The sequence below is a fragment of the Rhinolophus sinicus genome, chromosome 12 (assembly GCF_057876585.1).
Source record: "Rhinolophus sinicus isolate RSI-liver-muscle chromosome 12, RSI-T2T, whole genome shotgun sequence".
Taxonomy (NCBI): Eukaryota; Metazoa; Chordata; class Mammalia; order Chiroptera; family Rhinolophidae; genus Rhinolophus; species Rhinolophus sinicus.
This window is the reverse complement of record NC_142512.1, coordinates 15,144,326-15,169,301: the sequence shown is the minus strand read 5'-3', so window position 1 is coordinate 15,169,301 and position 24,976 is coordinate 15,144,326. Positions and strand designations below refer to the sequence as shown.

At 54.0% G+C, this 24,976-nt stretch overlaps 5 protein-coding genes across 9 annotated transcripts; 3 read left to right on the top strand and 2 right to left on the bottom strand.

Moving 5' to 3' along the window:
• Positions 1 to 21: 21 nt before the first annotated feature.
• Positions 22 to 4,176, top strand: SPAG7 (sperm associated antigen 7). Of its 2 annotated transcripts, XM_088801974.1 has the most exons (9): positions 22 to 197; positions 1,036 to 1,045; positions 1,626 to 1,698; positions 2,648 to 2,713; positions 2,943 to 3,031; positions 3,156 to 3,240; positions 3,357 to 3,446; positions 3,546 to 3,702; positions 3,819 to 4,098. In XM_088801974.1, exons 1-9 carry the CDS (start codon positions 113 to 115, stop codon positions 3,926 to 3,928), a joined length of 765 nt encoding a protein of 254 aa, XP_088658100.1. In that variant the 5' UTR covers positions 22 to 112; the 3' UTR covers positions 3,929 to 4,098. The 2 variants fall into 2 exon arrangements, with proteins under 2 accessions (XP_088658100.1, XP_019570648.1); XM_019715089.3 differs by lacking the exons at positions 1,036 to 1,045; positions 1,626 to 1,698 and having other exon boundaries at positions 31 to 197; positions 2,646 to 2,713; positions 3,819 to 4,176.
• Positions 4,177 to 5,070: 894 nt separating this feature from the next.
• ENO3 (enolase 3) lies at positions 5,071 to 11,058 on the bottom strand. 3 transcript variants are annotated; one of them, XM_019715087.2, is made up of 12 exons: positions 10,482 to 11,058; positions 9,177 to 9,263; positions 8,816 to 8,911; positions 8,588 to 8,646; positions 8,350 to 8,419; positions 7,829 to 7,962; positions 6,736 to 6,958; positions 6,432 to 6,629; positions 6,033 to 6,234; positions 5,512 to 5,620; positions 5,309 to 5,367; positions 5,071 to 5,222 (listed from the first exon to the last, which is right to left on the bottom strand). In XM_019715087.2, exons 1-12 carry the CDS (start codon positions 10,516 to 10,518, stop codon positions 5,153 to 5,155), a joined length of 1,344 nt encoding a protein of 447 aa, XP_019570646.1. In that variant the 5' UTR covers positions 10,519 to 11,058; the 3' UTR covers positions 5,071 to 5,152. The 3 variants fall into 3 exon arrangements, with proteins under 3 accessions (XP_019570646.1, XP_019570647.1, XP_088658096.1); XM_019715088.3 differs by lacking the exon at positions 10,482 to 11,058 and adding an exon at positions 9,910 to 10,046; XM_088801970.1 differs by lacking the exon at positions 10,482 to 11,058 and adding an exon at positions 9,915 to 10,014 and having other exon boundaries at positions 9,177 to 9,266.
• A 1,200-nt stretch (positions 11,059 to 12,258) lies between these two features.
• On the top strand, positions 12,259 to 15,436 carry PFN1 (profilin 1). The gene is made up of 3 exons (XM_019715126.2): positions 12,259 to 12,852; positions 14,304 to 14,496; positions 15,083 to 15,436. The coding sequence occupies exons 1-3, from the start codon at positions 12,721 to 12,723 to the stop codon at positions 15,178 to 15,180; spliced, it is 423 nt and encodes a 140-aa protein (XP_019570685.1). The 5' UTR covers positions 12,259 to 12,720; the 3' UTR covers positions 15,181 to 15,436.
• Positions 15,437 to 15,884: 448 nt separating this feature from the next.
• RNF167 (ring finger protein 167) lies at positions 15,885 to 20,707 on the bottom strand. Of its 2 annotated transcripts, XM_019715124.3 has the most exons (10): positions 20,570 to 20,707; positions 19,944 to 20,442; positions 19,783 to 19,863; positions 18,147 to 18,272; positions 17,954 to 18,041; positions 17,682 to 17,772; positions 17,374 to 17,479; positions 17,138 to 17,231; positions 16,464 to 16,544; positions 15,885 to 16,385 (listed from the first exon to the last, which is right to left on the bottom strand). In XM_019715124.3, exons 2-10 carry the CDS (start codon positions 20,025 to 20,027, stop codon positions 16,084 to 16,086), a joined length of 1,053 nt encoding a protein of 350 aa, XP_019570683.3. In that variant the 5' UTR covers positions 20,028 to 20,442; positions 20,570 to 20,707; the 3' UTR covers positions 15,885 to 16,083. The 2 variants fall into 2 exon arrangements, with proteins under 2 accessions (XP_019570683.3, XP_019570682.3); XM_019715123.3 differs by having other exon boundaries at positions 19,944 to 20,613.
• A 172-nt stretch (positions 20,708 to 20,879) lies between these two features.
• Positions 20,880 to 23,777, top strand: SLC25A11 (solute carrier family 25 member 11). Its single transcript, XM_019715125.3, has 8 exons — positions 20,880 to 21,110; positions 21,724 to 21,876; positions 21,974 to 22,180; positions 22,351 to 22,441; positions 22,527 to 22,617; positions 22,704 to 22,803; positions 22,884 to 22,935; positions 23,046 to 23,777. The coding sequence occupies exons 1-8, from the start codon at positions 21,013 to 21,015 to the stop codon at positions 23,199 to 23,201; spliced, it is 948 nt and encodes a 315-aa protein (XP_019570684.1). The 5' UTR covers positions 20,880 to 21,012; the 3' UTR covers positions 23,202 to 23,777.
• Positions 23,778 to 24,976: the final 1,199 nt, after the last annotated feature.

Genomic DNA, 24,976 nt, shown 5'->3' with positions numbered 1-24,976 from the left:
GAAGAGCGCGGCGGGGCGGGTGCGCGGTTTTCCACCTCCGACGTGTTTCCGGCCTTAAAGGCATTTCGCCCTTCCCTTTAAGACGCGCCGCCCCCTCTCAGTCACTCCCAAGATGGCGGACCTACTGGGCTCCATCCTGAGCTCCATGGAGAAGCCACCCAGCCTCGGTGACCAGGAGACTCGGCGCAAGGCCCGAGGTGAGGATCCCAAATTCACATCCGCCTTTCTTCACCCGGTTCTCAGGACCGCACTCTTCCCTCATGGACGATGCTGCCTCTTCAACCTTGAAAGACCCTTCAGCGGCCCCTTCCGAGACCCCCAGAATCCCTAAAAGGGCTGCCGACCCGCCCACCTTTCGTAGCGGACGGTGATTGGCTACCTGAAGCCTAGCGCCAGCTTCTTCCCTCTCCCGCAGTCCTTGTTTTCCATTTGCCGATGGGCCTGCCTGTCCGCTGCTGGCGTGCTCTGATTGGCAGGGTGCCTCCTACCCCACCCAACCTCTTGGTGTTCCTCAGCCCGCCTTCGGGTCGCAGGAGGGCGTGTTCCGCCGCTCCTAGCTGCTGTGTCCCACAGCCCAACCCCATTCTGATTGGGTTCAGGATACGCCCATCCACAATCCTTTCACCTCTATTGGCCATCTCAACTTAAAGGTCTACCTATTAAGTCGTGTTAGACCTTTCTCTGGGCCACCCCATCCCAGCATCTCCAGTTGGTTGCTGGTTTCTTTTGGTGCCTTTATATACCTTCTACTAGATTTAACCCGGTCTCTCCTGCCTTCCTCCAGCCCTTCTGTAACCTTAAATTCCCGAGCTGCCCGGGGGCATCGTGATGTTGATTGGAGAAATGAGAATGCTCCTGCCCGGTCCGATTAGCTGTAGTCTCCCCGCCTGTGCTCCCTAAGTAACTTCCCTGCTGGCTGGCTCTAGTTCGGCTGCCGGCCAGGCGGTGCAGGTTTCCCTAGGGTTGCTTGTGCTGTGACGTGTGAATGAATGACTGCCTTGGGGAAGACCCCAGCTCCCAACCCTGCGGACCTAGACCGTAGACAAGCCCCGTCCCGGACACTGGCTCCCCACCCGCCCGAGGGTGACCAGGGCAAGCCGGATGCCTTCAAAGTGCTCATCAAGTGCTCCTTAATACCGAAATGTACGTTTACTGAACGGTTCCTAAGGGCCATGGGTACCCTCAAGAGCCCACACTCTAGAGCACTGATGAAATGCGCATTGATGAAAGGATCACACAGATTTAATAACCCACTTGATAAGTGCTCAGAAAAAAAAATAATTGTTATGAGAGCAGCAACCTAGTGGTCTCTTCAGTGACCTGAGATCTGAAGAATAGATGATTCAGTAAATGAGAGAGGGAGCAGTGTTACAGGTAGAGAGGTGTATTTGAAAGCTGAGGAAGGAAGGAGCATAATGGGAACCGGCAACTGGAATTATTTCATGCTCACCATGATTGTCTAGGTGGGGTTCGCCAGCAGCAGCTGTCAGACTAGGAAGCTGAAGTTCAGAGTTTAGTCACTTGCCTGAGGTCACCTGGTTACTAATTGGCAGGGTTTTAAACCCAGGTGTGACTTTTAAGCCTATATTCTTAAGCATAATCTTATGCCACCTCCTCCGAAGACTCACAAACCAGTTAGCGAACAATCAGTGGCCACAATGGGATGCAGTTATGGTCAGAGCCCTTGAGGTCGGAGAGGTGAGAGCTCCTAAATTATCAGGCTCTGGGACTACAGCGATTAACTGGATAGGAGATGAACAGGGTCCCTGCCTCCTAGGAGCTCAGAGTCTGGTAGGGAAGACAGAAAGTTACCTTGTGTTAGTTCTCAGCACATGCTATAGTGGATGTCTGAACCAAATGTGTGTGGTCCCCAGAGGAAGACGTGAGTAACTCTGACTCATGGTGGATGTCAAAGTTTGCAAGAGGAGGAAAAGCATATCAAGCAGCAGGAACATCACGTGCAAAGGCATGGAATGATTAGGGAAATGGGAAGAGGTTCAGTGCAGCTGGAAGGATTCAAATCCTGTGGAAGAAGTGGGCCTTAAGAATATCAAGGATTGGAAATGGCAGAAGAGAGGAGAGGGGACATTTAAGACTCAGGGGTGAGGAGTTCACTTTGAACACCTATGCTCCCAAAGGAGAAGGGTGTCAGATTAGCCATTTCAGCTTTGTCCTGCTATAGAAGTGAGAAGTGGGGGGATGTTATAAAATATAGGAAGTTAAACAAGTTCCCCTTTCCGATGTAGACAATGAGATGATAAAGTTGAGGCTAGGGCTTAGTCTGTTCTCCTCACCTTCCCAGGTGCCTTATAGTTCTTTGTATATTGTGGGCATTAAATAAATGTTTGTTAGTTGGTTTCCACAGTGAGCTTGGGAAGTGAGGTTAAGTATGATTCTAATCTTTGCTACTCTCACTAACTGTGAGCTCCTGAAGGGCAAAGCTATGTCTTAATTATCTTTGTGCTCCAGGGCCTAGCACAGTGCCAAGTATAGAGTAAATATCGACAAATGCTTGGTGAATAAACAGTAATCCTCCCTGCCCAGCCTGATACCTCCCAGTGGTCACCAGACCTCCTCCAAAGCCTTGCAAACTCTCTCCACCCATGCTTCCACTCCGGGCCTCATGCTGCCTTTCTCACCCCCAGAGCAGGCTGCCCGCCTGAAGAAACTACAGGAGCAAGAGAAACAACAGAAAGTGGAGTTTCGTAAAAGGGTGAGAATAACGAGAGATTAAAGGCAGCCTCAGGAAGGACTTCCAATAAGTTAGAATTAGAACCCAGTTTTGTTTTTTTTAAATGTCCCAAGAGAGGTGAAGTCTGAAAGCCCATGGCATGGCGGCTGGGAAAGGTGTGGGGAGGCGACGGTTTGTTGGCCTAGCTGGGAAGAGGGATATTGGGGCAGAGCCATCATCTCATACCTTCTTCCCATTTTCCTCTCCCAAGATGGAAAAAGAGGTGTCAGATTTCATCCAAGACAGTGGGCAGATCAAGAAAAAGTTTCAGCCGATGAACAAGATAGAGAGGAGCATACTGTGAGTGTCTTGGGCTAGGGGTGGCCAGGGTGGCATGAAAGGGCCAGCAGGGGAATCCACAAGACGAGGATACTCGGTCCCCTGGTGGCTCTACATATTTTTCCCCTCTCCCCTCCCTTCCCAGACACGATGTAGTGGAAGTGGCTGGACTGACATCCTTCTCCTTCGGGGAAGATGATGACTGTCGCTATGTCATGATCTTCAAAAAGGTGAAAGGCCTGAGTTCCCCCACTCTCTCTCTGCTTTTCAGCCTGTACCCCCATGGAGAGAAAAATGAAATAAAACGTGTATTGGAAACTTGACCCCAACATCCCTTCTTCCCCAGGAGTTTGCACCCTCGGATGAAGAGCTGGACTCCTATCGTCGTGGCGAGGAGTGGGACCCCCAGAAGGCTGAGGAGAAACGGAAGCTGAAGGTGAGTTTTGCCTGGCAGTCCCGGGAGCGCTGCAGTCCTCCACTGGGTGGGGTTGGGGTCAGGCCCCTGAGCACACGCACCCCACCTTTGCACCCCTAGGAGCTGGCCCAGAGGCAGGAAGAGGAGGCAGCCCAGCGGGGACCTGTGGTGATAAGCCCCGCCAGCGACTACAAGGACAAGTACAGCCACCTCATTGGCAAGGGGGCAGCCAAGGATGCGGCCCATATGCTACAGGCCAACAAGACCTACGGCTGTGGTGAGGCCACCGTGGGCTGGGGAGGGCATGGGAGAGGAGCACTGGATGGGGGCAGGGGAAGGGACCTGTTGAAGCATGGGGATCCTAGGCCCTCCCACCCTCCCCTCTGCCCCCAGTGCCTGTGGCCAACAAGAGGGACACACGCTCCATAGAGGAGGCCATGAATGAGATCCGAGCCAAGAAGCGTCTGCGGCAGAGCGGGGAAGAGTTGCCCCCTACTTCCTAGGCATCCCAGCTCCCTGGGACGGGGCAGGGGGCAGGGAGGGAGAAGGCTGCTGCTGTTGGAACCCATCCTGGAGTCCCAGCTCTGAACCACCTCCTAACAGCCACCACTCAGGCTGAAGGAGGCAGGTGTTTGATTTGTCACTGTTAGAGCTTGGAGATGTATGTGTGCATGTGAGAGAGAGAGGGAGAGAGAGAGAGAGAGAGAGAGAGAGAGAGAGAGAGAGAGAGAGAGAGAGAGAGAGAGAGAGAGAGAGAGAGAGAGAGAGAGAGAGAGAGAGAGAGAGAGAGAGAGAGAGAGAGAGAGAGAGAGAGAGAGAATGCACAGGTGGGTATTTAATCTGTATTCTCTGTTCTCCTTGGAACTTTCTTCCCCATGGGGCTGGGGTTACTTTACATTCAATAAACACTGTTTAACCCATGTCTTGGTTTGTTTGAACAGAGAAAGGTGGGTCCTGGAGAGGAAGAGAAATAATTTTAGCTTGAGCAGTATAAAATTGTTTTGTGTACGCCAAAGATGGCCAAATACTAGCACTTTCATAAGAGATACTAATTTAAGAGCACAATTGTTAGAGCCGAATATTCTAGATTTGGATCCTCGTTCTGCCAGTTACTAACTCTGTTATGTTGGGTGAGGTATTCAATGTTCTTGTGCCTCAGTTTCCTCACCCCTAAAATGGGGCTAATAATGGTAACAATCTAATAGGACTGTTTGAAAGATTACACAGGTCAATATATATGACAAATATTTAGAGCCCTTCCTGCCTTCGAGCTCCACAGAAGTGGGAGCTGCTCTGGTTTTCACTCTCACCCTCCGCACTGCTGTGCTCTGCAGATCGCGTACTACAACTTATTGGCAGATCTGATCCAACTTCCCCCTCACGGTGATGTCAGAACCTAGGTCCAGGAGCTGGTTCCATGTTCCATCAGTGTCTCCTGCTTCATTTCACATGTGGCACCTGCTTCCCCCAGCCTCCTTCTAAAATGTGAACTTTGTTGTAAATCCAGCCCAACTTCCCCTCTGACTAGTCCCTCTCTTCTGCCTCGTCCCAGCAGGTTGTAGTCGTGCTCCCTTTCTTGCCCCACGTCCTGTCTTACCAGCCAGACCAGCATCCCCTCCCTCCCACAAAGGAGCACAGCACTGTCTTGGTTGGCTCCAGCCTTTATTTCAGGAAGAAGGGCTTGAAGGCCTAGGTCTGTCTTGTGGGGTCCTGGGACCTCTCGCTCCTCATTTGGCCTTTGGATTACGGAATTTGCGTCCAGCAAAGACAGCCTTGTCCCCGAGCGCCTCCTCAATCCTAGAAAGCAGACCGAGTCAGAGCTGTGCCCCTCCAATCCAAGAGCCCTCAATGCCTCATGCCCATGGCCACTGCCCCCACTGTACCTCATGAGCTGGTTGTATTTAGCCAGACGCTCTGAGCGGCAAGGGGCACCAGTCTTGATCTGAGGAGGGAAGAGGGATTCCAAGGGTGGCACAAGGCTGGAGAGGAGGGATTGGGTCTGGCCCCGAGGGAGCAGCCTGTGGTAGCATTCAACTTGGGCAGGAGGCTGGGGACCCCAACAAAACTTGCAGAGAGCCAAGAGTACCTGTCCTGTGCAGAGCCCCACCACGAGGTCGGCAATGAATGTGTCCTCAGTCTCCCCAGAGCGGTGGCTCACCATCACCCCCCAGCCATTAGACTGAGCCAGTTTGCAGCTGGGGAGAGAGGACACTTGATAAGACCTAAAGGGACCGCCTCAGTGGGAAAGCCAACAGCTGGGTGGGGCTTTTCTGTTTTCAAGAGTGGGCAGTTTGCCGGGAGGGTGATGACTAAGTTCTTTGGAAAGTAGGAGAGAAGGAGAGATTCCTGATCTTGAACTTGGGCTCCTGAGATGCTGGTGGAAAGGGCAGAATCTGGGAGAGAAGAATGGTGTGGGGTGCTGGTGGGCATGGCAGGTTACAATGGCAAAGCTCTTGGCGTCAGGTGAAGGGTCAGTTAGGAGGGTGGGGGTGGGTCAGGAGGCAGGGGAAAGGCAGACTTGGAGTTTGTGGGCAGGACTGCAGCTGGAGTGGGCAGACGTGGGGTGGAGGGAAGCTATGGTGTACCCCAAGACCAGAAGACACTCACGCCTGGATGGATTCGGTCACCGAGCCGATCTGGTTGACCTTTAGCAGCAGGCAATTGCAGGCCTTCTTCTCAACAGCCTGCGCAATCCGCTTGGGGTTGGTCACTGTGAGGTCATCGCCCACGATCTGGATGTCCACTCCAGACAGGAACGAGGTCCAAGTCGCCCAGTCATCCTGATCAAAGGGGTCCTCGATGGAGACCACTGGTGGGGGGTGGGGGCAGAGTCGTGTTAAAGATCTGAGGGCCTCATGAAGGGGTGACAGGTCAGAGGAGTTTGGATGGGGATTGCGATGGTGCTGAGGATTGGAAGGACCAAGTTGGTGGCAATGGAGGCTCTGAAGTCAGTATTTTGGGCAGTTGCTGGGTACTCAGGTGCACTGGAACACCTGGGGATCTCACCAGGATAGTTCTTAATGAAGCTCTTGTACAGCTCCCCCAGCTGCTGCCCAGTGATGTGCCGTGCGGGGTCATCAGGTGACTTGAAGTCAAGATCGTACTTCCCACTGCGGAAGAACTCAGACGCCGCCACATCCATGCCAATCACCACCTTGTCCGGGTAGCCAGCTGCCTGGATGGCCGTCTTCAGCAGCTCCAGGGCTGGGAGAGGGGCAAGAGAGGCCCTGAGGTTCCGGTGTAACCTTCTCTGCAGCCCCTTCCTCTGTGAAGACCCAGGGGTTCTGCCCCTCAGAGTGCTCATACTGACCCTCATTATTCTCCAGGATGTTGGGTGCGAAGCCGCCCTCGTCTCCCACATTGGTGGCGTCCTTCCCATACTTGGCCTTGATGACCCCCTTGAGGTGGTGGTAGACCTCGGCACCAATGCGCATGGCTTCCTTGAAGGAGCTGGCTCCCACGGGCAGAATCATGAACTCCTGCATGGCCAGCTTGTTTCCAGCGTGGGAGCCCCCATTGATCACATTGAAGGCCTGAGAGGTAGAAAGGGTGTTCACACCTGGGACGGGGCCCGGGGGTCCAGGTGGAATCCTGGCGTCCCTACTTACTAGCTGACTGATCTAGGATCAGTAATTTTACTCCTCAGAGGCTCTTTCCTCATTTCCATAATGGGGATACCGCCTGCTTCCCGGCAGGATTTTTTGCTGAAAATTAGAGAAATGGAATGTAAAGTTCCTAGCATGTGCCTGGTGAAAAATAGCTAACACTGATATGGCACTAGAAGCCAGGCACTACACTAAGTGTTTTACATATATTCTATTAGCTCATTTCATTCTCAAAACAACCTTATAAACTAAGTACTATTATCTTCCACTCTACAGATGAGGAACCTGAGGCACAGAGAGGTTAAATAACTTGCCAAAGATCACACAGCTAGCAAATGGGGAAAACCAGGATCCAAACCCAGCAGGTTGTCTCCAGAGCTCAGGCTTACACAATCTGCCTAGTAAGTAACAATAAATGGTAACATTATTATTGAGATTAAATTCAAACGGTTTCCATAAAGAGGGAATGTGGTTTAATAAGGATTAGATAAGAAGAAATGCCAAAATCCTTGCCATGAAGAAACTCGATCTGATTTGGAGGTTGGGGTAAAGGGCAGAATGAGAAGCTAGAGTTATTGAGCCTAGGGTTGGAATGTGAAGGAACCGGGTTATGTTAAGGGAAAGAAGCAGAGAGGCTTTAAGGAAAGGTTTGGATTGTGGGAAAGAGGGAGGGGCGGGACCGCAGCAGGAGAGGTTCCATTTCAGAAAACCGTTCCTTTGGCGCTGGATCTGGAAGGTACTTCTTGATGGCAGGGGTAATTCTGTCACTGTAGGATCTGGCAGGGCACTTGCACTCACAGGGACTGGGAGGACCAGGTCCGGGTTCCCAGCAAGATCTGCAATGTGTCTGTAGAGCGGGACCCCCTTCTCTGCTGCTCCAGCCTTGCACACAGCCAGGGACACGCCCAGGATGGCATTGGCCCCAAACTTGGCTGAAGGAGGCAAGCACAAGAAAGGGTGAGAGCTTCTCCCCCAGGGTTTGGGGTCATCTTCTAGAACGTCCCCTCTGGTCACCCCAAGAAGAATCCAGAACTCCAAACCAGTGGTCATTAAGAATTTAACAGCTCTCTCCCTGGCAGCCTGAGGTGCCCCCACCCCAGGAGAATGTGTCAGCTTCATATCTGTGTCCACAGCCTGGCCCAAGCCTGGCAGAGGGCAGGCATCAGGAAATGCCTGTGGAATGAATAAAAGTCCATCTAGCTACGGTGTGCCCCGAACTGTGGAACACAGAAATAATCCTAACCAGATCTCAGCCCCATGGTCGCTCCCCCAATCCTTCCACATCCCGTCCCTTCCCCTACCTCTAGCCCTTCACTCACATTTATTCTCGGTCCCATCTAGCTCAATCATAAATTTGTCAACTTTTTCTTGATCCACAACGCTTAATTTCTAGAAGGGCAGGTTTGAGGAGGGAGAGCAAACGTCAGGTTTGTCAAGAGTCAGGGCATGTACAGGAGAAAGAAGTACAGGTATTTTGGGGAGAATGACAGTTGCCATATGGGGTGAGGTGGCAGGGGTCTGGGGAGGGGTTAAGGGGAGCAGGCTCCTCCCACTTGCCTTTTCCAGCAGAGCGGGGCCTAGAGTCTTATTGATGTGTTCCACAGCCTTCAGGACCCCTAGAGAGATGGGAGGAGATTCAGATCTCCTATCCAATCAGGTCTCTCACTGCGGATCCCAGCTCCTCAAAACAGCTTTGGGTTCCAGATCTCTACTCCACACAGACGTTGTGTGCCCATGTCCTGAAACCACTCCCACAAGGCTCCTCCAGTATTGATCTTTCCTCACCTTTGCCCAGGTAGCGAGATTTGTCTCCATCTCTTAGTTCCAGAGCTTCATAGATACCTGTGGAAGCTCCGCTGGGAACAGCTGCTCGGAATCGGCCTGGGGCAGGATCAATTGGAAGATCACAGAAAGTCCCATCCACCCCCAAAGGGCCAAGGTGTCCTCTCTGAGACCAGGGGCAAAAGGCAGGGCAGATAGACTCGTACTTCTCCCCGCAGGGGAACCAGGTTGGAAGAGGAAGGCCTGGGAAGAACTCTGGGGAAGGGAATCTCAGAGGAAGGTGAGGATATGGAACAGCTGGGGGGCAAAGGCCAGATAGTGTTGGGGTCTTCCAAGGCAAACCAATTTAATGGGCCTGTGTTACCCTTTGCAGTGTACAAGTCCACCTCCACAGTGGGGTTGCCCCTGGAGTCCAGGATTTCCCGGGCAAAGATTTTCTGCATGGCCATGGCTGCAGGACAAGAGGCTTGAGTGAGTGTGGACAGTTGATCCCTTAAGGAACCCGAAATCCCTTGCCCTTTAAGAGCCTTCCCCACCCGAAGAAGGCAGGTGCTGGAGCTAAAAATACCCACAAAAAGGTCACAGATCATAGAGGCTGGCGCAGCCCCTCCCCCACTCAGAAAGCTCTTATTCCACCCCCCACCCCCATGCTAAGAATCCAGGAGTCTCTCCTTTATAACTCCTGGGATTCCACCACTCTCTGAACCCCGTCTCCTGCAAAGTTGCATTTATGCCTTCTCCCTCCACCCTTCTGGTCAAGCATTCTGTTCTCCGTGGCTTTCTAGCTCTAAAATCCTTTTTCGTTATTCTGTTTCTCATGTTCCTGCTCCTCAGCCTTCTTCAGATACTGGGGCGGGCGGGGGTGCAAATTCTCCAACTGGCCCCAACTGTAGCTACCATCTCAATCCATCTCTGCCTGCCTTTCTTCGCATCCTCATTTCCCTATCCTTGTACACCCCCATCCTGTTTGCTCCAAATCACCTTCTTTCTTAAGCACCTCCAATCCCAGGAGGGAAAAAAAGCTGACATTTCCCCCGTCTTCTCCAAGCCAGCACCACCCTCATTCCCATGCCCTGGGGCTGGAAGATTCACCAGACCTGGGATGTTTTCGCTGGGGGCTTGGGGTGAGCTCCGAGTCTAGGTGGCAGCTGGGACAGTGTCACCTCACCCCCTCTCAGGTTGGGCATTTATCCCCAGCCACGCTGTCCCCCAGCCAGCCCCGCCTCTCTTCCTCTCCATCCTCCCCCTCGACAAGCGGCTGGTAGCCAAGTGCCCACTACAGCCTAAAGCCCCCTTCCCAAAGGTTAATGACTACCCGTCCTTTCTTTCTGTTCCCAATAAAAGTCCCTACTTTTAATTCCACCCCTGGGAAGGAGCAGGGGAGGGGCTTCAAAAGGGGGGGTCTCTCCCCTCCCCAGGATTATATTCCCCTTTTGTAAAGGTTAAAGAGGAACTAGTGCCATTTAGGAAAGGCCAGGGGTAACCTGAGCCCTGCAGGGCTGGGGAGGGGGCCTAGAAGAGGGGCTGCAGGATTGACATCCACACATGCTCAGCTCACTTGGCGGGCAGGGGCTGCCTCTGCCTTCAGTGGGGGAAGGAGCCAAGGGTTTATGAGCAAGCTCTGAAGTCTAAAATCGAACCCCCCATTAAGAAGGTGAGAGGGTCTCACCTCTCAGGGTCCTCATAGCGGCCTCTCCCTGCTCCATCCCATCCTACCCAATCTGGGCCAGCAAAAGGGGTGGAAGAGGGGGCAGGGAGACGAATTTAGACTGGCGCGGCTCCCTACAGATAGCGCTGGGACAGCACTTATCGCCCAGCGTGTAGACTGCCCGTCAGGAGCCCCTATCCCCACTGGCTGCCGGTGCTTCAGGGCGCGGTCCCAGATCACCACCGAATGACGTTGAATCAGCAGCGAACAAAATGAATGGACGAGAGGAGGGGGTGGCCTTGAGTATCTGAACGCCCGGAGCTAGCCCGGCAGTCCGCTAGTAGCATTGCAGGGAAGTGGGTTTCTGCATTCAGTAACTCTCTCCGCGTTGGCAGATCTGAGGGGAGTGTGGGGTCTGTCCTGAGTTCTGGCTGCAGCCTGGCCAGGAAAGGGAGGCACGCCAAGGATCGGGCCGTCGGGCTGGCAGGCAAGGTTCCGGGGGCGCCTCGGCTCCTCGCCCCCGACTCGGAGGCCCCTCCCGCCGGCGCCAGAGCAGCCTGCGCCGGGTGACTCACCCCGCGGACCTCAACCCACCTCCCTTCTCCGCCCCCGCCTATACTGCCTTACTGCCCCCAGCCCAGAATCCCTCCCCCTATGTCGCCCCTCCCCCCTTATCTCGGGCCGCTCCCTCCAGGGATTTTTCCACCCCGGGGTAGGGGGTGCGGCAGGCCAGAGGTCAGAAGAGGGCGGGCGGGGCGCCGCCACGTGCCCACATGAGGCCCCGCCCGAGCGGACCAGTGACTCAGCCCCGGCGGCTGTCGAGGAACAATGTTTTTGGGGGCGTCGGGTGCCCCTGGGGTGCGGAGTATACGCGAGGGAACCGCATCCCGCTCGGGAGGATGAGAGAGATAGAAGCCCCTTGCCGCCCGGGAGGTGACCCTCCCGGGAGGGACCGGAAGCGGCCCAGCCCCTAGGCGGCCCCGGCAGTCTGAGCGCGGCCAGTTCACCTAAGCCGTCGCCAGGTCCTGCCCCATCTTCCCTACCAGTTGGTGGGAGACCTAATCGCACTCGAGTTCTTGGCGTTAAGTTTTAATGAAAAAGAAAACACCCAACGGGCCCAAAGTAGAAGGGACTTTCCCCTAATTGAAAAAGTTGCAAATCTTTAAATCTCTTAGTATTCTTCCGCCGGGAAAAATAGGCCCGCCCGTCTAGCCCCGCGGGTGCCCGCCTCTGCAGAGAGGCGCCAAGGGGCACGACCGGTGACCCAAACTACTAGCCCGGGAACAGGCGGGTCTGGGACCTAGGGGCGAGGCCTGGGGCTGGAGCTCATCCAGCTAGGATAACCTCCTCAAGTGGGGGTGGGCTCCACTGAGTCCAATTTGTGCCACTAGGCAGATGCTGGGGACAGAAATGTCCCCAGTGGATGCCTTCAATTCCGAAACCGGTCGGGGTATTTTGTCAAATTCCCCTTTGCTCCCTTGACTAAAATTAAGAGTGGAGAAGCCGCAACGCGCACGCCTCGCTCTCGCCCCCGCCTCTTCCGCCCGGCGGGAGACACGTCCCCGGCCGCCTTCCTTCCCAGGGGTTCCAAATGGGTCCAGCCAGGCGCGCGCCCGCGAAGCCGGCCGCCGGCCCCAACCGCCCCACGCGCTTTCCCTCCGGGCCCCGGCGCAGGCGCGGGCGCACGCGCTGCCGCCCGCCGTTCCTTCCCTCCGGCGGAGGTGGGGGAAGGGGGAGTCATTCTGTTTAACCCTGAGTTCCCCAAACCCTCTTTAATTTGCTAAATTTCAGCTTGCTAATTCTTCCTCGTTCCACTTTCTTTTTTCCCTCCATCTTACTCCCTTCTATACCAAAATGTGGTATATATTCCGTGCGAAGTGGAGCAAACCCTAACCCTAACCTCTCTCCCTGCCACCCCTTCATTCTTTTACATTGCTTTCCATTGAACTTTGCAAATTTTGCAACAGGGGGAGGGATTTTTAAAATTGTATTTGCAAAGTTAGGTATCTGGGCTGGAGGGGGGATAGGGAGGGAATGGGGAGCAGGCCCCGCCCCTACCGCTCTTTGCATAAAAATCTAGAAGGGGGGGAGGAGCAGGAAGTGGCGGTGCAAGGACTGCTGCACAGCTAGCAGAGCCACGGTCCGGACGGCAGCGCGTGCCCCAAGCTCTCCGCCTCCCCCCGCCCGCCAGCCCGAGGCAGCCCGAGCCCAGCCCGCGGCTCCAGCAGCAGCGCTTAAGAGCAGCCCCAGTAGCAGCGCCATGGCCGGGTGGACCGCCTACATCGACAACCTCATGGCGGACGGGACCTGTCAGGACGCGGCCATCGTGGGCTATAAGGACTCGCCCTCCGTCTGGGCCGCCGTCCCCGGGAAAACCTTAGGCAACATCACGGTACTGCGAGGCCTGCGCGGTCCGGGGAACTGGCTGGGCTTGGACCCCAAGGGAGGGACTTGGGTGGGGGCGGGCGCGGTTTGGGGTGTGCGGCGAAAGGCCGTGCTTGACCCCTTCTTGCCCTGGAAGCGGCGCGAATGGCGGCTGCACGTGTGAGCAGGCCCCTCGGTTGCCCCTAAGTTCTACGCCCCAGGCGGCGGCTCCCATCCCGCCCGCTGCCCCGCTTTCCACGACGGGGCGTTACATCCGGGGCACAGGGCGGGGAGGGGCGCGCCGCCCGGTGCGGCGGCCCACTTCCGCCTTGTCCAGGGCGGGGCGGACACGCGCTGCAATTTCAATCAGGGTTTGTGATTGAGAAGGGAGTTGGGGACCCCTGGACCACCAGCTCCACTTATTGCCGCTAGCTCGTGCCCCCTTCACCATTGTTCCCTCTTATACGGGAGGGAGTCCCAGTCGCGTGGCCTGGGTCCCATGCCAGTCCTCTGTGGCCTCCCTGCCCCTCCCAACTCCGTTAGAGAGGGAGGCCGCCTCACGCCCCCCCCCCCCCCGTAAGTCGGCACCGTAGACTCAACATTCCTGTGAGACCAATCCCGGAAGTGCCCTCGCCCTCCCTTCCCGCCATCCTGCGGGGCCTGGAGCAGGGAAACTTTGTGAGAAGTTCTAGGACAGTGTAAGTGAAGGAATAAGGAATGACTACTACTGTCCCCATCACCACCTCCCCTGTCTGCACTGCCCGGAAGTGGGGAGGGGGAGCGGAAGTTTGAAAGGGGGGAAGGGGATTTCCGGGCGGGAGGGGACCGGATGTGGGGATTTGGGGTGTACGGGGGAGGAGGAGAAAGCTTCCCTGGGGTATCTAGACCCGATAGTTGGCTTGCGGGGTCTAGCTCCAGGCCCCCTTCAAAAGTTTTTCAACTTTACCGGAAAGCCCCCAGGGATCTGCTTCCTCTTCTTAGAACATAGATACCTAGACCTAAACTCTGAGTTACTTGGAGACCCAGGCGTCCGGGCCCCTAACAACAACTTCAGAACCTTTTACCAAATAAGGGCAAAGTTGCTTCTCCTGCTTTGCCCGCCCCCTCCCTTCCCCTCTTCGCTTCTGCTTTTCCTGAAGGAGAGTTTTGAGCATCCAAAGGCTCCCCACTCCATTCCACTCCGCTCTCTTCATTGGCTTTTGACCCCCTTTATTTCCTGGCTTTGCTTTCCCTCTCAAACGAGATCTAAGTTTCCAGAGTCATTCTGTAGGTTTGAGGATCGTGATCTTTTGTGCACTAACTTCCAACAGTCCTAAGAAGAGCTCATATTTCATGATATATACAAAGCACGTAACATACACACTTTTCCTCTCCAGGGCGGTTCTAGCTCCCCTGAGAAGTGGAACGCAGGTGGGTCCTTGGAGAAGGTGGGAACCTTGGTGTACTGACTAACTTGATGAGTGCTTGGTTCCCCTTCAGCCAGCTGAGGTTGGTGTCCTGGTTGGCAAAGACCGGTCAAGTTTTTTCGTGAATGGGCTGACACTTGGGGGCCAGAAATGTTCTGTGATCCGGGACTCGCTGCTGCAAGATGGGGAATTTACCATGGATCTTCGTACCAAGAGCACCGGCGGATCCCCCACCTTCAACGTCACTGTCACCATGACTGCCAAGAGTGAGTTTGTGTGTCTTACCCTTCCTCTAGCTCCAAAATCCCTACTGTACCTCCATCTGTAAGACTTTTGGGTTTTTTCCTCTGGTTCCCCAGTATGAAGGGATCTTACCAGCTTTCTACTCCCAGCCTGCTGGATGCTGGGATTCTGGATAGTCCCTCCAGTTCTCAGTTCCTTATCTTGTAATATAAACTGTATTACCTCTTAAGTTCCTTTGTGCCTTGACACTTTTCAGATGAGAAACTTTTCTTGTCGATTGTTGGTTGTCAGCACTTACCTTTCATCTTTGGAGTCCTTGTTAAAACGTGGAGGTGGCAGTCTCATCCCTAACCATTCTAGCCTGAATATGAGTCAACTGTCTGAGCCTTTGACCCCTACATTTTAGTGTGTTCGCTTCACTTGTCTTTAGCCTTGATTTTCCCCTTTTGAAAAGCCCTATTGTTTCAGGGTGACTGACAGCCTGCCTGTGTGTGGGGGTTGGGAGCCATGAGGTTGGGTTACAGCCCCTGGGGCTGGACAGCTGCTGAACAGCTGGCAGGGGGTGAAATTGTGACACCTGGGTCCTAGCCTCCTTTCTCTTTCCTCCAGCGCTAGTCCTGCTGATGGGCAAAGAAGGTGTCCACGGTGGTACGGTCAACAAGAAATGTTATGAAATGGCCTGCCACCTGCGGCGTGCCCAGTACTGACCTCGTCTTTCCTTCCCCACCCCACTCCCCACTGCTTTTGCACCCTTCTCCTTCCCATATACACACATACACCATTTTTATTTTTTTGGGCCATTACCCCACATCCCTTATTGCTGCCAAAACCACATGGGCTGGGGGCCAGGGCTGGATGGATAAACACCTCCCCCTACCCATACCCCTCCTGTGTGTGGTTGGAAAACTTTTTTTTTTTTGGTTTTGTTTTGTTTTTTCTGAATAAAAAAGATTCTACTAACAAGGTGCTGTGTGGTTTTAGCCTGCTAGTCACTGGGACTTGGCTCCTTTATTCTGGCTTGGGTTTAGGAACGGGAGGGGTTGAAGCGCTACCAAGTCTAGGGATTTGAGCTTGCCTCCATGTCTAGGACTAAGTACCTGCGGGCGGCCCTATGTGGCCCAGTTGCCCAGCCTTCCACAGTGGCATTTCCAGCCCTAGGTCTTCAGTGTGTTATGTGAATTGGTGGATAATGGAATAGAGTCATCCAGACCAGGGACTGGGTCCAGGCCTCAGGGCAAGGTAGGGCCAGTTGAGTCATCCTATGGGTGGAGTCACAACAAATGCCTGCTGGGGCTGTCCCCATGACTTAGGTTAGTCTCTCCCAGCACTCTCCTGCCCCTTTATGGCAAAACGGGGCCAATTCCCCAAATAATTAAGAGCGTCACCTGTGAGAGAATGAGCTCTACCTTCCTTAGTCCACAAAAAATTTTATTAACCCGGTAAGTGAAGACCCAGTCCCTTTGCACCACCAACCCCCTCAAAAGGATGGGGTTGGGTAAGGGAGAAACCCAGGGTGAGAATGCCCCCTATCCCTCAACACAGAAGACTAGAGGGAGAAAAAGGGGCTGTGCAAAATAGGTCACCAGAGGTAGGGGGTGATAAGAGGAGTATTAGACCAGGATGACAGCTGAGGAGGAAGGAGAGGGTGGGGGATCTGTTGAAGACTCAGGAAAAAGAAGGGGGGCCGGGGCTAGGGAGCCAAAAGAGGTGGGAATTGTGGGGCTGGACCCCAGAAGTGGGGTCCGCTCTGAGGCAGGATGGTCCCTTGCTTGCCCTTCCTCATCACCATCTTGCCCCTGAGCTTCTTCCTCCTGGTCCTCATCCCCAGGACCTCGATGGACAGGTTGCTTGCAGATGGGGCAGGTCTTCCGGGTCTGAGTGAGCCAGGGATCCACACAGCGGCTGTGGTAGGCTGTCAGAAAGAAGAAGGTGAGGCAGCTGGTGCCTGCTGGTGGAGTGGGGGCATGGGCACAGGAAGCAAGGGCCTCACCATGAGCACAGGGGAGGACCCTCAGCTTGTCCCCATCCTCATACTCATCCAGGCAGATGGCACAGACATCATATTGGTCTCCTAAGGGAGGAAAAAGAAGTCCATTTACTGAGCACCCTGGACCAGGACCCACAAGAACTATGGGAGGCCCATGGTGGAGCTAAACCTAGCAAAACTTATTTTCCCTGGTTCTACAGAGCCAGTGGAAAAGCTAAGACGGCCTGGCAGGGTAGAACATGAGAAATTTGGTTGGTATTAGAAGGGACAAGCAAAGGAGCAGAGGTAAGAAGGGAAGTGGGTTTTTAGGGGGAGGAAATAGGGAGTGGGAGGAGCGGAAATGGGGCAGGGCTTCTGCTATTGCCTTATATGGGCACTGGAGGCTCTAGGGCCTAAAGACCCAGCCCCTCCTCACCTGTCTTCCTTCTCAGACTGAATCCTCCCCACTCCTTCCATTTTTCTATTCTCTCCACCTTCTCCCCTATAGCAAGGTTGGTCCTCCCATCTTTTCCCCTAACTACTGCATTTAATCATCTTTGTTTTGCATTTTATGCCCTGTTCCTCTCCTGTCCTCCTATGTATGGGTAAGAAGGGGACAGGTGGAGTCTCCTGGGTTTAAACTCCTCCAGAACCAGGTGAGCTATGGGAAAGGCCTTCCACTCCCCTGTCCCTCTCACCCTTCTGATAGTCATGTGTAGGAATCTGTTTCAGTTGCTCTTTGGTCAGTCGATTCTGCTGGAGCCGTTTTCGATGCTGGATACAACGAACTATCTGGGGAAAGCAGAGTGGACGGATCAGACTTAGGGAACAAAATTGGACCATCCAGTACAAACCATCCCCCACCTCCCCACCCCAGATCCAGTCTGGCTTTAAAGGCCTCAGCTCTTCCCGTCATGTTTTCTGAGCTACTCACCATCACTGCTCCCATGGCCAAAACCAGCAGTCCCACAATCCCTGTGAAAGGGATGAGGTAATAGCCCAAGGGGAAGCTATTGTCTGGGACCAGAAGCACTCGAGCCCTGGGGAAAGGAAGACCAGTATCAGAAGGTCAGGAAAGGCAAAGGAACAAAGGAAGAAGGACAAAGTAAATGGCTGTGGACAAGGCCCATGGATGGGGCAGGGGATGGGAAGAGTCAGGCAGAGTATGAAGGGCCTGAGGCTTGGGCTCCAGGTTGGCATATAAGTGCTGAAGGAAGAGTGGGAAGGAGGGATACATCCTACCCCTTCTCGTAGACAAACAGGGCACGCAGGTACTCGGAGCTCCTCTCCCCAATAAACACAGACGGGATCCAGATCTGCTGCTGGATTTCCTCTGCAGGGATCAGGGCATCACACTGGAGACACAACCCTCCATGCAAATCCTTTGGTAACCCTGGCATTTGGCTCTTTTGCTCCATCCCACCCAAAGGACTAATTTTTTTTTCTCTCAGCCTTCAGCCCTACACCATCTGCGTTCTACTGAAAACCCAGCTGTTCAGATCGCCCAACCTTACCACTATTCCACACCATGTTCAAAAGTTCATTGGAATTCACATTGTGTACCACAGCTGCACCATACCCAGCCTTCTGAGCATTTAGGACCTAGAGAGACAAAGCAGGGGATAAGGAACCATTATGGGCCTTGCCTCCCTTAATTCCTGGTGCTTTTACCCTCAGTTTCCCAGCTCCCACTCCATATTCAGCAACCTTGAGGTCAAAGTTGCAGTCGAATCTTCGAAGCAGTGCAATAAAGACTGACCCGTTGACCGGGGCTGGGGGTGGTGGGACAATGGGACTGCACGCATTGGCTGGGTGAGCCTCTATAAGGAAGCCCTGGGGAAGAGAAGTAAACAACAGTTGGATGTCACCTCCTGAGCTTCTGCTCCTCATAGGGCCTACCACGCACACACCCCCACATACTGCATGTCCTCTAGCCTTCCTTCTCAATCCTGGGATCTTGAGCACCCCAACCAAGTCAAAAGTCTACCTCTTTTCAGCTTCCTGAAGACACAATTACATCAAATGCCATCCCTTTACCAGATCCTCCCATCACTCACTGTCCCAGAAGAACTAACCTATACCCATGATAAAGATGAACTGGGACTTTAAGGAAACGGATCAGGCCAAGAGATCTATGGGAGGAGCTGGGTTTGTTGAACTCTATGGTCCTAACTTCCTTTTTATAAAACTCTATGGTTCTAACTTCCTGTCTTATAGATACTCCATCTTAATACACAAGCCAGAATGTGCCTGTGGCTCGCTGCGTCTGCATGTTCTGATGCTATTGCAGCCCTTTTTCTCTTTCCCAAATAAATCCTTTTGGTGAGGGACTAACTAGTCAGTTATTGTTCAGTCTACACCCCATACTCCAAGCTAATTGAAATTATTTTGCCTTCCAGTTTCCCACTGGTTGTAAATCAATTCTCCACTCATCCACATCACTTTCTCACAAGTTCTGTTTCACATTCCCTTCTCCAGCACATAATCATGCAGAACCTACTCCCCTCTGTTAAAAAAAAAGAGACAACAGGCCCAAAATGGAGTCACTTGTGCTAAGTCCCACATCACCAAAACGAGACTTAACGCCTAACAATTAGTTTCAGTCTCCCCCAGGAATGGACTCTTAAACACGCTAATCTTGAATTACCTAGTCAGCACTAGTGAGACAATCTGCCTGAGAGACCCCTGACAAAAGGGTAATCTTGCCACAACCAGCTTTTTGCTAGTATAACTTCCAGTCCTGCTTCCTTCTGCCTATAAGTCTTTCAGTTTGTACAGCTCTTCAGAGCTTTCTACCTGCTACATGGGATGGTACCCAATTCATAAATCACTGGATAAAGCCAGTAAGATCTTTAAAATTTATTCGGTAGAATTTTGTTTTTTATTTCCCAATTACCTATCTTACAAACAAGTATACTGATATGTGTGGCCCAATTAAGTTCTTGCTGAGAGCAGTCTTTGTGATGAAGTACTACAAAATTGTTTATCTAATTTAATCCTCACAATAATCCTGAGATAACTGCTATTATCCTATGTTACAGTAAAACAAACTAAGGGTCAGAGAGATAATTAACTTGTCCAAGGTCATAAAAACAATAACTAACTCCAAAGACCCTACTTTTATCACTTAGCCGTGCCTTTCATCTTGGTCCAATTTCAGTCTCCCTCATAAGGCTCAGAGTTTTAGGAATAGACTTTCCTTCTAGATTCTGAATTCCACACTAGATGTGCTTGTACACTTCCCAACTTGACTCCTTTCCTACCTCTAGCTTCAAGAGCAAGGCTCCTCAACCCCACCCAGGATGGAGAATTTAGGGAAACAAGAAAAAGGGAAGAAAATCACCTGAAGTCCCTCCTGGCTCAAGGCAGCCCCAAAGAGAGCTGGGAGATCTGCAAAGTCCATGCTGGCATTGTGGTCCGAGGTCTGCGGACAAAGAGTTCATGTTCCCCTTCAGCCTGCACCTCTCCCTTCAGCGCCCTTCCCCACCTGCCCCTCAGACTCACCGCTCGAATGAGCCCCCGAATGGGAGCTGCTCCCCACAGCACAGTGGCCACAACAACAGGAAGCGGGAAGGCCGCAGGGTGCATGGCAGCGGGAAGGGAGAGAATGAGGAAGCGGCCTCCTAATAGCAGGAGGAGAAGCGGAGTTCTGCGGCCTCTCCGCCCCTCCAGGATCCCAGGGGTCCAGTCACCCCCAGGTCCCACTTCCAGCTACATGGGGGCGCGGGGAAGGGACCTCGACTCGGGGAGTGAGATATTCAGCCCGTTTAGTGAGGCTAGGAGAGAGACACTAAACGTATCCTTTCCGGATTTTTAGGGATAAAAATGGGGAAAGAGGACAGAGGTTAAGCACAGGTGATAAACTTCTGGAAGGGTGGGGGAGCTCAAGGAGGTGGGACTTCCGGCCAGGTGAAGCGTCTTCCTAGGCCCTGGAAAAGGGTTTCCGGTAAAGAAAGTCAGGCCGCTCCCAGCATTGGACGCTCAAGGTGAAGGACTTCCGGTCCTAAAAGGCCGGTTAAAAGGTTAGAGGTGGAGAAAGTGCCTGTGAAGATCAAGCCCCGAAGTCACAGAAGACAACCCAGTAGTTTCTCTTTCACTGCCCGGATCCTGGAGCTGCGGGGTTTACAAACCTCTCCTCCCTTTGGCTGCCACTGCCGCGGTACCTTCAGGTCTCGCGAGAGTCTTCACACTTCCCTCCCACCAGCTGAAACCTTGCTGTATCGCGAGAGACCTCCTAACTCTGGCTAGCCTAGCTCACTCGATCTCGTGAGATCTCAAACAACCTCTATTTTCCCGCGATTCCCATTCGGTAAAAACTGCGCCTATGCTCTGACTTCCTAAATCAGTCACACCCATTCCCGCACCCATCTTTGAAGCTCCTCCTTCGGCTCCGCCTTACTCCCGGCCGCCTTTGCGCTACGCGCCTGCGCCTGCGCTAGCTTCCAGCTGGTGCTGGACTTGAGAACCCGAGGGGCGTGCGCGCGCGCCCTCGCCCCGGTTGCGCGCGCGGTGTCACCTTGGGCGCGAGTGGGGCCGCGCGCGCACGAGACCGGGAGCTCAGGGCCATCGTGTAATGATGGCGGCGACGGCGAGTCCCGGGACCGGCGGGATGGACGGAAAGCCCCGTACCTCCCCTAAGTCCGTCAAGTTCCTGTTTGGGGGCCTGGCCGGGTAAGCTCAGGCCCCAGGGATGGGAAAGGAGGAGGAAGGGACGGGTGCAAGGAACCGGGCCCAGTTCATCTTTGGGTCTATTGCAGTGAACCGAACTGGCACGGGGTCAGCGCCGTCCCCAGCGTATTGCGAGGTCTTTGATGGGCTGCCAGGATTTTTTTCACCCATTGCAGGGCCCCCACTGGGCTGCACGCAGGGTCATTGCACGGCTCCCGCCGGGCCTCCTAAGTTGCCCAACACATTGCTTGGCTCTGCCAGGCTGTATAAGATCCCAGTTCATTGCATGGCTCCTGCCGGACTACGTGGAATCAATCCCAGGTCATGAATGCCTATCTCCCCTCCCTGATCGGACTGCGTGCAGTCCCAGGGCACTGCTTGACCCCCTCCGAGCTGCATGGAGCACTTTCATTGCATGGCCCCTACTGGACCACTGGACTTTTCAGAGGCATTGCTCTTGATGCACGCAAACTTAATACACATGCCTACCACTCTCTTGAACATTACTTAGTCACATAGCTGGCCCTGTCCTTTGTGACCCCTTGTTGCCAGGCTCCAGTGGGCATTGGTAGATCTGGGACACCTGGCTCTTGACTCCACCCCTGTCTTCCCCCAGGATGGGAGCTACAGTTTTTGTGCAGCCCCTCGACCTGGTGAAGAACCGGATGCAGCTGAGTGGGGAAGGCGCCAAGACACGAGAGTACAAAACCAGCTTCCATGCCCTCACCAGCATCCTGAAGGCAGAAGGGCTGAGGGGCATTTACACCGGGTATTGGATGGGGGATAGGGTGCCAAAGGATGGGGGATAGGGTGCGGGTTGGGAGCTCCAGATCTTGGCCTAATATACTGACCCCTTCATTCCCCAGGCTGTCAGCTGGCCTACTGCGCCAGGCCACCTACACCACCACTCGTCTTGGCATCTATACCGTGCTGTTTGAGCGCCTGACTGGAGCCGATGGTACACCCCCTGGCTTTCTGCTGAAGGCCCTGATTGGCATGACTGCAGGTGCAACTGGTGCCTTTGTGGGAACACCAGCTGAGGTGGCTCTTATCCGCATGACTGCCGATGGCCGGTGAGTTCCAGGTCTGAGCCTTCCTTCAGCCCCATTCCCTGGAATCTAAAATTAAGCACTAACTTCTTAGATGAAGAGCAGAGCATTCACCTGTTCTGGCTTCCATTTCTTTGCTCCTGTGGGACAGGGTGGTCTGTCCTGAGCTTGGCCTCTCCCTACCTTCCCACCAGACTTCCAGCTGACCAGCGCCGTGGCTACAAAAACGTGTTTAATGCCCTGATTCGCATCGCCCAGGAGGAGGGGGTCCCCACACTATGGAGGGTGAGTGAAGGACTTGGAGACTTGGGGAACGTGTTGTCAGGTCTAGGGCATTTCTGACTCCTCCCTCATTCCCCTCCCCACCCAGGGCTGCATCCCTACCATGGCTCGGGCTGTCGTCGTCAATGCTGCCCAGCTCGCCTCCTACTCCCAATCCAAGCAGTTCTTACTGGACTCAGGTGAGACTCAGAGCTGGGCCCTCAGCTCTTAGCCTGGCCGGGGCCAGCTCTGTGCTGACTGCCACCCCCTGTGCTGTTTCCCCCAGGCTACTTCTCTGACAACATCCTGTGCCACTTCTGTGCCAGCATGATCAGTGGCCTGGTCACCACCGCTGCCTCCATGCCCGTGGACATTGTCAAGACCCGGTGAGTCTGCAGGCCTGGACCTAGGGAGGGATGGGAGGGCCACCTTTATGTCTCTCATACCCCTACACCCTCTCCTTCAGGATCCAGAACATGCGAATGATTGATGGGAAGCCGGAATACAAAAACGGGCTGGTGAGGAAGCAGGGCTGGGGGCTTGGAGGCCCTGGGAGGGCAGTAAGGGTAGCTGGGTACAAGGGCCAGGGACCCAGAGGCCCTAACACCTTGCCTGCCTGCCCGTCTAGGACGTACTGCTGAAGGTCGTCCGCTACGAGGGCTTCTTCAGCCTGTGGAAGGGCTTTACACCGTACTATGCCCGCCTGGGCCCCCACACTGTCCTCACCTTCATCTTCTTGGAGCAGATGAACAAGGCCTACAAGCGTCTTTTCCTCAGTGGCTGAAGCAGGCGAGGGCCCTGGAGCGGGTGTGCTGGGGCCCCAACTCGCCTGCTGCTCCTGTAGTAGTGTGCCCCCAGGGGGCCTGGACTGCTGCCCTGGGCCCCTCTATTTATTTTACCTCCACAGTGTGGTTCCCTTCTCTGCAGTAAAGGACTTTGGTCTGTCCTACCCCTGCGCCAGCTTGCCCTGCTTGTCCTGACCCTCATGACCTCTCTGTCCCTGGCTGTGCCTTGGAGGAGCTGGGAAACTCCTTAAGAATTTCCAGCCTCCTCTTGGGTGTTAGTTTCAGGGTACATAGGACAACAGAGTTCTCAATGGGGAAACTAAGGCAGAGCTGAGGGGACTGGAGAGAGCAGAAGCTGTCAAGATGGTCAAGGGTCTGCAGTGAGAGGATGTGGCCCTCCACCTCACTGAGGACATAATCCGTAAATTGGATTGATGACACCACCACCAAATCTGGAGAGTTGTGGGGGCCAGAGTGGGAGGAGATTGAATCAAGAAGCAGATGCCCCTTAGAGAACAGGAACTGAAGTTTTTAAGAAAAATTATTAAAGAAAAATCACCGCTGGTTTCATGCAAGTGATATGTCAATCAGTCTTGTTGCAGCAGCTGCCGGGGTAAGGAAAACCAAAATCCAGGCCTTGTGTCTTGCTTTCCAGCCACTCGCCCAAGAATGCAACAGATGCACAAGTCAGCACAAACCATCTCACATAATCCCCAGGAAAAGCCTCTAGGGTCTGTGACTGCTTCTGTGGCCTAAAGAGGGAGGGAATAAAGAATCTAAAAGAAGGCTGACCTGTGGGGAGGAGAGGGGCCGAGCTTGAGGGAGTGAGCACAGGAGCCAGACCCCTAAAGCCTGGAGGCTTGAGGGAACAGGAGGGTATTGGCCAGAGACTTGATCTGGGCCGTAGGCCTTAGAGTGACTGCCTTGTCTGATTCTTTAGAAGGAGCTGTGTGACTCCCAGGCCCTGCCCTCAAGGAGCCTAAAAACCTCTTGGGGCATAAAAGGGCATGGGAAGGTCAACTGGAAGGAGGGTTGGGCAGAGTGAGGCCTGAAGCCTTTTGAGCCAGGCCAGGGGACAGGCAGGCAGCAGGTGGGAGCTGTCCCCTTGGCAGAGCCTCATCAATAGAAAAAGAGGTGGAGCTCAGCAGCCTGGCATCCCTGCTGGGCCCTCCCACCTCTGCCTCTCTTCTTACGTGCTCCATACACTTGCTGGCCTGGGCCATAGTGGCCGCTTTGAGACTCTTGAGGCCCGAACCTTGTACTTAAGGAGTTCCAAGTCCAGAGGGGCAGATGACACAGGAGCACTTGGGGAACAGGGAGTGTAGCAATAGACAGTTGCTGGGTAACTTGGAGCAGCTGGCCAGCCTGGGGGAGGAAAGACCTGTGCACAGTAGCAGTTAAACTGGCCGGAAAAGGGAGGCGGGGCAGCACTCCTGGCTGACAGGAGAGCAAAGGCTTAGAGGAGAAAGGCTGGGAAGCAGGTGATCTGTGTGAAATTTGCAACAGCTGGAGCATGGGTTATGAGGGATCTGTTGTGAGAGAAATGAAGTCAGATTGTCTGATGGGTCAGTGCACAGAAGTCCTTGATTGCCAAGCTCAAGAGTTTGTGTCTGTCCAGGGAAGAGCTGAAAGCTATAGGGAAGCAGTCAGGTTTTCAAGTTAGGAAGATTCTTCCAGCACCATCTGGAGCAGGGGTCTCCATGGACCTAGAAAGTCTCAGTCTTCACTCCCGTTCTCTGGGCCCCAAGCCTTGGTTTGGGCTGGGGACAAGGCA

Coding starts and splice junctions, on each gene's coding strand:
- SPAG7 (XM_088801974.1), top strand. CDS start 113: ATGGCGGACCTACTGGGCTCCATCCTGAGCTCCATGGAGAAGCCACCC. Junction 1,699..2,647: donor GAGCCCTTGAGGTCGGAGAG/GTGAGAGCTCCT, acceptor TCACCCCCAGAG/CAGGCTGCCCGCCTGAAGAA. Junction 3,241..3,356: donor ATGTCATGATCTTCAAAAAG/GTGAAAGGCCTG, acceptor CTTCTTCCCCAG/GAGTTTGCACCCTCGGATGA.
- SLC25A11 (XM_019715125.3), top strand. CDS start 21,013: ATGATGGCGGCGACGGCGAGTCCCGGGACCGGCGGGATGGACGGAAAG. Junction 22,181..22,350: donor CGCATGACTGCCGATGGCCG/GTGAGTTCCAGG, acceptor CCTTCCCACCAG/ACTTCCAGCTGACCAGCGCC. Junction 22,442..22,526: donor GGGTCCCCACACTATGGAGG/GTGAGTGAAGGA, acceptor CTCCCCACCCAG/GGCTGCATCCCTACCATGGC.
- ENO3 (XM_088801970.1), bottom strand. CDS start 9,999: ATGCCCAACCTGAGAGGGGGTGAGGTGACACTGTCCCAGCTGCCACCT. Junction 7,963..8,349: donor AGATGGGACCGAGAATAAAT/GTGAGTGAAGGG, acceptor TGCCTCCTTCAG/CCAAGTTTGGGGCCAATGCC. Junction 6,235..6,431: donor CTTCATTAAGAACTATCCTG/GTGAGATCCCCA, acceptor ACCCCCCACCAG/TGGTCTCCATCGAGGACCCC.
- RNF167 (XM_019715124.3), bottom strand. CDS start 20,027: ATGCACCCTGCGGCCTTCCCGCTTCCTGTTGTTGTGGCCACTGTGCTG. Junction 17,480..17,681: donor CTGTTTGTCTACGAGAAGGG/GTAGGATGTATC, acceptor TCCTTTCCCCAG/GGCTCGAGTGCTTCTGGTCC. Junction 16,545..17,137: donor TACACATGACTATCAGAAGG/GTGAGAGGGACA, acceptor TTCCTCCCTTAG/GAGACCAATATGATGTCTGT.
- PFN1 (XM_019715126.2), top strand. CDS start 12,721: ATGGCCGGGTGGACCGCCTACATCGACAACCTCATGGCGGACGGGACC. Junction 12,853..14,303: donor AAACCTTAGGCAACATCACG/GTACTGCGAGGC, acceptor GTTCCCCTTCAG/CCAGCTGAGGTTGGTGTCCT. Junction 14,497..15,082: donor TGTCACCATGACTGCCAAGA/GTGAGTTTGTGT, acceptor TCTTTCCTCCAG/CGCTAGTCCTGCTGATGGGC.